At 50.4% G+C, this 11,021-nt stretch overlaps 1 protein-coding gene across 1 annotated transcript; it reads right to left on the bottom strand.

The window, feature by feature from the left end:
* Positions 1-393: 393 nt before the first annotated feature.
* Positions 394-8,959, bottom strand: LOC116368151 (deleted in malignant brain tumors 1 protein-like; the record flags this gene model as incomplete). Its single annotated transcript, XM_031819112.1, has 5 exons — positions 8,938-8,959; positions 2,981-3,010; positions 2,705-2,785; positions 1,347-1,613; positions 394-665 (listed from the first exon to the last, which is right to left on the bottom strand). Coding segments are annotated over exons 1-5 (672 nt in total), but the record flags the coding sequence as incomplete, so codon positions are not given.
* Positions 8,960-11,021: the final 2,062 nt, after the last annotated feature.

Below are 11,021 nucleotides of genomic sequence, written 5' to 3' on the forward strand. Positions count from 1 at the left end.
GTTCACTCTCTTCTGCCTCCTGGTGGGCTAGGGAGACACAGCACCAACAGTCAGTCATTTACTCTCTAGTATCTCCATTCTCTCTCCCTCCCTCTCCCCCTCACCCTCTCCCTCTAGTTTAAATGACTTGTAACGTCTGAGTAAATGTCTTTACCTTGTAGTACAGGTAGGAGGTGATGATGGATGTCAGTAGGATCAGCAGCACTACAACGTGTCTGATGATGAAGGCTGGCAGAGGAGAGGCTGTAAACAGAAACACCTTTGATGAGGGACTGATCATCATCACATAGATCTGTGGGAAATCTGTCAATGACAAAGTTATAAGTCTGGTTCATGTTCAGTTACCTGTGATGGTGAGGGAGAGGAGCTCACTCTCAGAGGAGAAGTTATGAGAGAAAACATAATTGTCATAAACACAGCTGTAGTTCCCTTGGTGGGAGTCATCTGCAGCAGGGAAGAGGAAGGCAGCAGAGTGATTGACAGCTGGCTGGGTCTGGTTCTGTTGGAGCCAGTGAACGTGAGGAGGAAGGAGCCTCCTGGGTACTGTGGCTGAGTGGAGCAGGTGATGGTGAAGTTGTAGCCCCTGAACATCTCAGGCCCCTGGTGGCCCCTGAAGACCCCTCCCATTGGGTCAGTCAGGAAGATATCAGGCTGGACCAGGAGATCTGTAACAATAAAAGAGAACAAGAAGAACCTCTTCAACTAGTTTCCTATAGATATGACAATAACATCAGCATGTAACAGTGCCAGCCACCCTCCCTCACAGGGCAACATGAGTAGTGGGCCTACAGTCACTGAAACAACATATGTTGATATCAGGCTGAAGCAGGACATCTGGAACAAGAGGAGAGAAAAAGAGAACGTAGCTCCTCAACTACTTTCCTCATTTAGATGTGACAATAACATGACATGTGACAGTGGTAGTGAGTAGAGACGTTCACTGAGGTAACACTCAAATACAAAGCATTCTGGGATATTTAAGTTGTATTTGATTCCTACTTGACTGAGTGATCTATCTAGTAAAGCAGACTGACAAGCTAAACAGTCATCATGAGAGGTGCAGAGGAAGTTGTATGGATGAAGGAAATCAGTTGAATATAATTATAATATGTTGATATTTCCTGAGCAGATCACTGTGAGTCCAGGAAGGAGATATAATACATGGACAAAAGTATGTGGAACTCAGCTGTGAGTTTTTCAATTATATATTTTTAAGCTTTATGTGCTTCTAAGGTTCGTTCTGTGAGTTTTTGTGGTCTACCACTTCGCAGCTGAGCCGTTGTTGCTCCTAGACGTGCCACCTAATGTCCACCTACATTTGGCCATATAGTGTATCTTGTTATTACCTGAGCAGATCACTGTGAGTCCAGGATGGAGATCATAACTTCTGGAACACTCCCTCAGTGAAGACTCAGACCCAGAACAGTAAACTAAAAACCCTCTATTGGTGTTTCCAAGTAGTTCTGAATCAGTGGAACCACAACCCAGCTGTCTACACACTACTGCAGCTACATGCCAGTCCTCAGCTCCCACAATCCTCCACTCTCCCTGGTAGTACCACTCCACTCCACCAGCACAGCGACTGCCTCCTCCCACCAGCCTCACATCATCAGGCTCTGAGAAAAGAAAAGAGAGAGACAGTAACCTTACTATTTTCTCACTAAAACACACCTATACTGTCTCTCATATTCTTCACTCCCAGGTGAGAAACAATGTGATTAAGTGACAAACTGTTTCTTACATGAGCAGGTGAGTCCTCCAACAGCATTCCAGGTAGGCAGGGTTGTTCTCTCTGTCTGAGGTGTCACAGTCCAGGAGAAGGGACTCTTTGCCTTTACACTGGAACTCTTTATCCCAGGTCTGAACCCTCACCTTCTCCATAGAGCCCCCCCTGTAGAGCTGCAGGAGCCCCACAGCCAACATCCCTACAGACTACCTCTGCATCCTGGCGGTCAAAGTCAGCTTCACACACTGAGGCCCAGGACTGATTGGACTTCAACCTCCACTCTCCCAGAGCAGAGACCAGCTCCACCCACAAGCCGCACAGACTCTGGAGAAAAAGAGTTGGTTGAACATTCAATCAGTTTTGTTGATGACCTGTCAAGGGACTAAACACAAATATGTTGGATAAAAGATTGTAGTTTGCTATGTTTGATACGTGTAAGAGGTAGAAATGGGTTCTTAGGTCACTCAGGATCGGGTTTGGGAATAATGCAGGCAGGAGACAGGATAAGTTCACTTCATTTATAGAAAATAACAGCTGGACTCCATCAGGCACTTCACTTCAGTACCATCTGAACTACAATGATCTGCACCATGAACATCTCCCATAAACCAATATGACAAACACAAATATAATGTTTAAATACATCTTGACATCTCTCCCTCTATTTAAATGAAATAAAAACATAAACATGATACAGGGTAATATTGTATATGTATAATAAATCTCTCAATATGACCAGTCTCTTACCTGAACAGGTCACATATGAGAATATCCACCCATCACAGAACCCAGGTCCTCCTATGATTTTACACCATCTAATAGAAGACTCATCTCCACTACCAATACTAAATAGTCCCTGACTCCTATTCTTCCATCTCAATCAGAGGTCCTCTAGATACAGATACAGGATTCCCACAGTCCATCTCTCTACACACAACCTTAACATCTCTCCTCATTCCCCACCACCTAAACATACACCTGTCCACTCTCCTCTGTAGAAGACTTCCACTGTCCCAGAACAGGAAGTGGTCCCATCCACCAGTCTGACTGAGTCTTCATCTGTAAACAGCAGAGAGGAAAACACAGTGGTGAGGACAGATGATGACAGTGATTCTGTTATTCTAACAGCAGTGATGCTTTGTGGTTGACAAGTATTAGTAGTTCCATAAAACACTACTTGTTTAGAATGGTTTGTATGGACACATGAATTGATATTGAACTGCTATAATCACTGTAGATTTATACTCTACCTACCTGGTGAACTGACACTTTTAGCCTGGAGATCTGAGGAGAAAGAGAGAGACAGAGGAGAAAGGGAGGAGTCAGAGGAAGAGAGAGACAGAGGTTAAATGAACATCAACATGACCTTTCATGATGTGATGGGGAAGACAGGCTTCTTGTTGTATGGTGCAACACCCATGTGTACATACACTATATATACTGTTCTGCCTGCGGCTATGGAACCCTGACCTGTTCACCGGAGGGTACTTCCTGTCCCAGACCTGCTGTTTTTCAACTCTCTAGAGACAGCAGGAGCGGTAGAGATACTCTGAATGACCGGCTATGAAAAGCCAACTGACATTTACTCCTGAGGTGCTGACCTGTTGCACCCTGGACAACCACTGTGATTATTATTATTTGACCCGGCTGGTCGTCTAGGAACGTTGGAACAGCTTGGGTTTTAGGTTTCTGTACAGCACTTTGTGACATCAGCTGATATAAGAAGTAAATAAATAAATACATGTTGACAGATTTGATAGTCCTCTGAGTGGATTAATTTAGTGGATTCTATTTCAGCCACACCCCTTCCTGACAGATATATAAATCAAGCACTCAGCTATGCAATCTCCATAGACAAACACTGGCATTAGAATGGCCTTATGAATAGCTCAGTGACTTTCAACATGGCAACATCATAGGATGCCACCTTTCATTATCCCCCAACTCCTCTCCTCCCCTTCTCCCCTCTGCCCCTCTCTCTCTCCCTTCTCCCCCTCTCCTCTTCTCCCCTTCTCCTCTTCTCCCCCTCTCCCTCTCCTCTTCTCCCCCTCTCCTCTCTGCCCCTCTTCTCTTCTCCCCCTCTTCTCTTCTCCCCCTCTCCTCTTCTCCGCTTCTCTCCCCTTCTCTTTTCTCTCTCTCTCCCTTCTCCTCTTCTCCTCTTCTCCTCTTCTCCCCTCTTCTGCCCCTCTTCTCACCCTTTCTTCTCCTCTCCCCTCTCCTCCTCCCCTTTCCTCTTCTCTTCTCCCATACTCCTCTTATCACCCTCTCTTCTCCTACATACAGTGCATTAGGAAAATATTCAGACCCCATGTCTTTTTCACATTTTGTTAGCCTTATTCTAATATTAATTTAAAAACTATCCTCACACAATACCCCATAATGACATCACTATTTATTTATTTTACTAGGCAAGTCAGTTAAGAACAAATTCTTATTTTCAATGACGCCTAGGAACAGTGGGTTAACTGCCTGTTCAGGGGTAGAACGATAGAACGATAGATTTGCACCTTGTCAGCTCGGGGATTTGAACTTCCAACCTTCCAGTCACTAGTCCAACGCTCTAACCACTAGGCTACCCTGCCGCCCTATACCCCATAATGACATCACTATACCCCATAATGACATCACTATACCGCATAATGACATCACTATACCCCATAATGACATCACTATACCCCATAATGACATCACAATGCCCCATAATGACATCACAATGCCCCATAATGTCATCACTAATACCCCATAATGACATCACAATACCCCATAATGACATCACAATGCCCATAATGACATCACAATACCCCATAATGACATCACTATACCCCATAATGACATCGCAATGCCCCATAATGACATCACTACACCCCATAATGACATCTGACCACCCGTGACTGATAAAAAACGGAGAAAATAATTGACAATTTACAGACTCAGTGAGTATAGCCTTGCTATTGAGAGAGGTAGGCAGAGAGAAGACAGGCTATGTGCCCACTGCCCACAAAATGAGTTGGATACTGAGCTGTACTTCCTAACCTCCTGACAATGTACAATGATATAAGAGACACATATTTCCCTCAGATTACAAAGACCGCAAAATAATTGAAAACAAATATAATATTGTTATCTGTTAGGTAAAATGCCACAGTGTGCAATCATGTCAGCAGAATGTGTGACCTGTTGTGATGAGAACAGGGGAACCAGTGGAGAACAAACACCACAGTAATAAAACCTAGGACGAGATTTATCACTTTAGTTAATTTCCCTCGACATTTGTACTTCTACTTGTTGTACACACAGCTCACGCTCTCCTACACACCAGCTGGCTGAGAGGAGCTTAGTGGAGCCAGGTGGCTGAGAGGGCCCTAGAGGAGTGTTGGATTTATTATGGATAAATGAATAAACAATATCCCCATTTTAAATAGAATTGTAACTAAGTAACTTATACTCTGTTTATAAGTGATTAACAATATGAGTTCATAAGAAGGGATGGTGTGACACGGACAAGGAGTAATTCAAGTTAATGAACACCATTCCAACTAGGAAGAAAACGAATGGGTTGTGGACTGTGAAAACACATAAGGTCGTTAGCCTATGGTTGACCCTACGAAACTTAGCTCTGGGGTTTTTAGATAAGGCAGTGAGTGCATTCCTAGGTTTTCTGTTAATTAAAACTGTCAGTTCAGTGGTGATCGATTATGTTAGTAAGTTAGAATGAACTTTCACCTTACTTTGTCCCGGTCGAGAGGAGGGATTCTGTTAAAGCAATGAATTACGTCATGATCTGTATATAAACTGCTGCACGTGGTTAAGTGGGAGCGCGCTCCGAGAATAAATTCTATTACCTATTATTGAAAGACTGGTCTGCATCTATTTTATGCAAACAAGAAATCTTAGAAATTCTCATAAAATAGATTAAGGGCTTTCAATTGATGAAAGCACATTGGCATAATTAAATTACAGTAACAAGGAGCCAGCTGGCTGAGAGGGCCCTAGTGGAGCCGCCTGGCTGAGAGGGCCCTAGTGAGCCGGCCTGGCTGAGAGGGCCCTAGTGGAGCCGCTGGCTGAGAGGGCCCTAGTGGAGCCGGCTGGCTGAGAGGGCCCTAGTGGAGCCCGCCTGGCTGAGAGGGCCCGAGTGGAGCCGCCTGGCTGAGAGGGCCCTAGTGGAGCCTGCTGGCTGAGAGGGCCCTAGTGAAGCCGCCTGGCTGAGAGGGCCCTAGTGGAGCCGCCTGGCTGAGAGGGCCCTAGTGGAGCCGCCTGGCTGAGAGGGCCCTAGTGGAGCTGTCTGGCTGAGAGGGTCCTAGTGGAGCCGCCTTGGCTGAGAGGGCCCTAGTGGAGCCATCTGGCTGAGAGGGCCCTAGTGGAGCCGCCTGGCTGAGAGGGCCCTAGTGAGCCGGCTGGCTGAGAGGGCCCTAGTGGAGCCGCCTGGCTGAGAGGGCCCTAGTGGAGCCATCTGGCTGAGAGGGCCCTAGTGGAGCCGCCTGGCTGAGAGGGCCCTAGTGGAGTCAGCTGGCTGAGAAGGGCCCTAGTGAAGCCGTCTGGCTGAGAGAGGGCCCTAGTGGAGCCGCCTGGCTGAGAGGGCCCTAGTGGAGACCCTGGCTGAGAGGGCCCTAGTGGAGTCAGCTGCTGAGAGGGCCCTAGTGGAGTCAGCTGGCTGAGAGGGCCCTAGTGAAGCCGTCTGGCTGAGAGGGCCCTAGTGGAGCCGCCTGCTGAGAGGGGCCCTAGTGAAGCCGGCTGGCTGAGAGGGCCCTAGTGGAGCCGCTGGCTGAGAGGGGCCCTATGGGAGCCGCCTGGCTGAGAGGGCCCTAGTGGAGCCGGCTGGCTGAGAGGGCCCTAGTGGAGCCGGCTGGCTGGGAGGGCCCTAGTGTGAGCCCGCCTGGCTGAGAGGGCCCGAGTGGAGCCGCCTGCTGAGAGGGCCCTAGTGGAGCCGCCTGGCTAAGAGGGCCCTAGTGGAGCCGTCTAGCTGAGAGGGTCCTAGTGGAGCCGCCTGGCTGAGAGGGCCCTAGTGGAGCCAGCTGGCTGAGAGGGCCCTAGTGGAGCCGCCTGGCTGAGAGGGCCCTAGTGAAGCCGCCTGGCTGAGAGAGCCCTAGTGGAGCCGCCTGGCTGAGAGGGCCCTAGTGGAGACGGCTGGCTGAGAGGGCCCTAGTGGAGCCGGCTGGCTGAGAGGGCCCTAGTGGAGCCGGCTGGCTGAGAGGGCCCTAGTGAAGCCGCCTGGCTTAGAGGGCCCTAGTGGAGCCGCCTGGCTGAGAGGGCCCTAGTGGAGCCGCCTGGCTGAGAGGGGCCCTAGTGGAGTCAGCTGGCTGAGAGGGCCCTAGTGAAGCCGTCTGGCTGAGAGGGCCCTAGTGGAGCCGCCTGGCTGAGAGGGCCCTAGTGAAGCCGGCTGGCTGAGAGGGCCCTAGTGGAGCCGCCTGGCTGAGAGGGCCCTAGTGGAGCCTCCTGGCTGAGAGGGCCCTAGTGGAGTCAGCTGGCTGAGAGGGTCCTAGTGGAGCCGGCTGGCTGAGAGGGCCCTAGTGGAGCCGCCTGGCTGAGAGGGCTCTAGTGGAGCCGCATGGCTGAGAGGGCCCTAGTGGAGCCGCCTGGCTGAGGGCCCTAGTGGAGCCGCCTGGCTGAGAGGGCCCTAGTGGAGCCGTCTGGCTGAGAGGGTCCTAGTGGAGCCGCCTGGCTGAGAGGGCCCTAGTGGAGCCGTCTGGCTGAGAGGGCCCTAGTGGATATGCCTGGCTGAGAGGGCCCTAGTGGAGCCGCCTGGCTTAGAGGGCCCTAGTGAAGCCGCCTGGCTGAGAGAGCCCTTGTGGAGCCGCCTGGCTGAGAGGGCCCTAGTGGAGCCGCCTGGCTGAGAGAGCCCTTGTGGAGCCGCCTGGCTGAGAGGGCCCTAGTGGAGCCGCCTGGCTGAGAGGGCCCTAGTGGAGCCGCCTGGCTGAGAGGGCCCTAGTGGAGCCGCCTGGCTGAGAGGGCCCTAGTGGAGTCAGCTGGCTTAGAGGGCCCTAGTGGAGTCAGGTGGCTGAGAGGGCCCTAGTGAAGCCATCTGGCTGAGAGGGCCCTAGTGGAGCCGCCTGGCTGAGAGGGCCCTAGTGAAGCCGGCTGGCTGAGAGGGCCCTAGTGGAGCCGGCTGGCTGAGAGGGCCCTAGTGGAGCCGCCTGGCTGAGAGGGCCCTAGTGGAGCCGGCTGGCTGAGAGGGCCCTAGTGGAGCCGGCTGGCTGAGAGGGCCCTAGTGGAGCCGCCTGGCTGAGAGGGCCCTAGTGGAGCCGCCTGGCTGAGAGGGCCCTAGTGGAGCCGCCTGGCTAAGAGGGCCCTAGTGGAGCCGTCTAGCTGAGAGGGTCCTAGTGGACCCGCCTGGCTGAGAGGGCCCTAGTGGAGCCAGCTGGCTGAGAGGGCCCTAGTGGAGCCGCCTGGCTGAGAGGGCCCTAGTGGAGCCGCCTGGCTGAGAAGGCCCTAGTGGAGCCGCCTGGCTGAGAAGGCCCTAGTGGAGCCGCCTGGCTGAGAAGGCCTCAGAGGAGCCGCCTGGCTGAGAAGGCCCTAGTGGAGCCGCCTGGCTGAGAGGGCCCTAGTGGAACCGCCTGGCTGAGAAGGCCCTAGTGGAGCTGCCTGGCTGAGAGGGCCCTAGTGGAGCCGGCTGGCTGAGAGGGCCCTAGTGTAGCCCTTCCTTGACACTTTCTCTCTCCTCCACAAATATCCCCTCCCCTTCTCTCTCCTCCCCTACCCTCCTCTGTCCCCTCCACTACTCTCTCCTCTGCACTCCCCACTACTCCTCTCTCCTCCTTGTCACTCTGCTCATCTCGATCTCTCTCTCCCGCGCATGTTCTCTCTCTCTTCTTGACATATAATGTTGGACCTGTTGATCTTGACTCAGCTCATAGACCTCTATCATCTACACCCCTCCCTTCTCCTACCCTAACATAACACCAATATAATATATAATACATAATATATACTCTCATTCATTTACATAGAGACAGATACAATCAATCATTGACACACTGAATATACAACAGTCAGATGCATGACACCATCACAACTTAACTGACATTAGTGCCTGTCCCCAGATGGACAGTTAGACTACAGTAAAGTACATTTACAGGTGATCACATCATTGTCCTGCTTTGAGACACATTTTTACTGTCTGCTTCCAGTTGTATGTTATTTTACTAACCCTGCTAATGGTAAGATATCTTACAATATTACTGTCACAAGTGTATATCAGTATAACAAGATCCTACCTGTGAACCAGAACAGGGTCATCAGTACCACTGCAGGTATCATATCTGTCTCTAACTGGGGCTCCACTGAGCGAAACAAGTCTACTGTCATAAAGAGAGGACTGAAGAGTGAAAAATACTGCTAGGATTTATGACTTCTATATCATTACTTCCTTACTTATATGATGTGACAAACCTTTAAGCAGATAAGATCAGTTAAACACACCCACCTACAGGAAACACTGACATTTGAAAAACTCCACAGGAAACTGCTGACAGAGCAGCGAAGTTACACATAGTGTGTCCTATAATATCACCTCTAACTTTCTACTGCTTGAGTTCACCTCTTATAGAAAATTGGCTTAATGTTTCAGAGCCTAAATATAAACAGTACCAGCACCCAAAATGAGTACTGATGAGGTCTCATGTTAGAGCAGGAGAAGGGGGGATGTGGTGTAGAAGCTAGAGGTCTGATACCCAAGTCAAGTCAACAGGCCTGATGCTATATGTCAGGGTCAGGCTGGGCTGGACCAAGAGAGGAACAGGTTACTGGTTATGGTGACATCACTGGTGAGAAGTCAGTGATACAAATATATTCAGTTGGTTTATATGTCAGCCTCTCTCTCCCTCCTCCCTCGTCTCCTTCTACCAACCCAGTCTGTCAATAAGTCCTATCTCTCTCATCTCTCTCTCCCCCCTCCTCCCCTGTCTCCTTCTACCAACCCAGTCTGTCAGTGAGTTAGTGTCACGTTTGTTGTATACATAATGAGCGGACCAAGGCGCAGCGTGAGTAGAGTTCCACATATTTATTAACCCTATGGTCAGGGCGTGACAGTAAGTCCTATCTCTCTCTCTCATCTCTCCCTCCTCCCCCGTCTCCTTCTACCAACCCAGTCTGTCAATAAGTCCTATCTCTCTCTCTCATCTCTCCCTCCTCCCCCGTCTCCTTCAACCAACCCAGTCTGTCAATAAGAACTAAACTCAGCAAATAAAGAAACGTCCTCACTGTCAACTGCGTTAATTTTCAGCAAACTTTAACATGTGTAAATATTTGTTTGAACATAACAAGATTCAACAACTAAGACATAAACTGAACAAGTTCCACAGACATGTGACTAACAGAAATGGAATAATGTGTCCCTGAACAAAGGGGAGGGGGTCAAAATCAAAAGTAACAGTCAGTATCTGGTGTGGCCACCAGCTGCATTAAGTACTGCAGTGCATCTCCTCCTCATGGACTGCACCAGATTTGTTAGTTCTTGCTGTGAGATGTTACCCCACTCTTCCACAAAGGCACCTGCAAGTTCCCAGACATTTCTGGGGGGAATGGCCCTAGCCCTCATCCTCCGATCCAACAGGTCCCAGACGTGCTCAATGGGATTGAGATCGGGGCCCTTCGCTGGCCATGGCAGAACACTGATATTCCTAACTTGCAGGAAATCACGCACAGAACGAGCAGTATGGCTGGTGGCATTGTCATGCTGGAGAGTCATGTCAGAATGAGCCTGCAGGAAGGGTACCACATGAGGGAGGAGGATGTCTTCCCTGTAACGCACAGCATTGAGACAACCTACAATGACAACAAGCTCAGTCCGATGATGCTGTGACACACCGCCCCAGACCATGACGGACCCTCCACCTGCAAATCGATCCCGCTCCAGAGTACAGGCCTCGGTGTAAACGCTCATTCCTTCCTCACCCCTAGTGAGACAAAACCACGACTCATCAGTGAAGAGCACTTTTGCCAGTCCTGTCTGGTCCAGCGACGGTGGGTTTGTGCCCATAGGCGACGCTGTTGCCGGTGATGTCTGGTGAGGACCTGCGTTACAACAGGCCTACAAGCCCTCAGTCCAGCCCCTCTCAGCCTATTGCGGACAGTCTGAGCACTGATGGAGGGATTGTGCATTCCTGGTGTATATCGGGCAGGTGTGATGTTTGGATGTACCGATCCTGTGCAGATGTTGTTACACGTGGTCTGCCACTGCGAGGATCATCAGCTGTCCATCCTGTCTCCCTGTAGAGCTGTCTTAGGCGTCTCACAGTACAGACATTGCAATTTATTGCCCTGGCCACATCTGCAGTTGTCATGCCTCCTTGCAGCATGC

The sequence above is a fragment of the Oncorhynchus kisutch genome, unplaced genomic scaffold, assembly GCF_002021735.2.
Source record: "Oncorhynchus kisutch isolate 150728-3 unplaced genomic scaffold, Okis_V2 scaffold1858, whole genome shotgun sequence".
Lineage (NCBI taxonomy): Eukaryota > Metazoa > Chordata > Actinopteri > Salmoniformes > Salmonidae > Oncorhynchus > Oncorhynchus kisutch.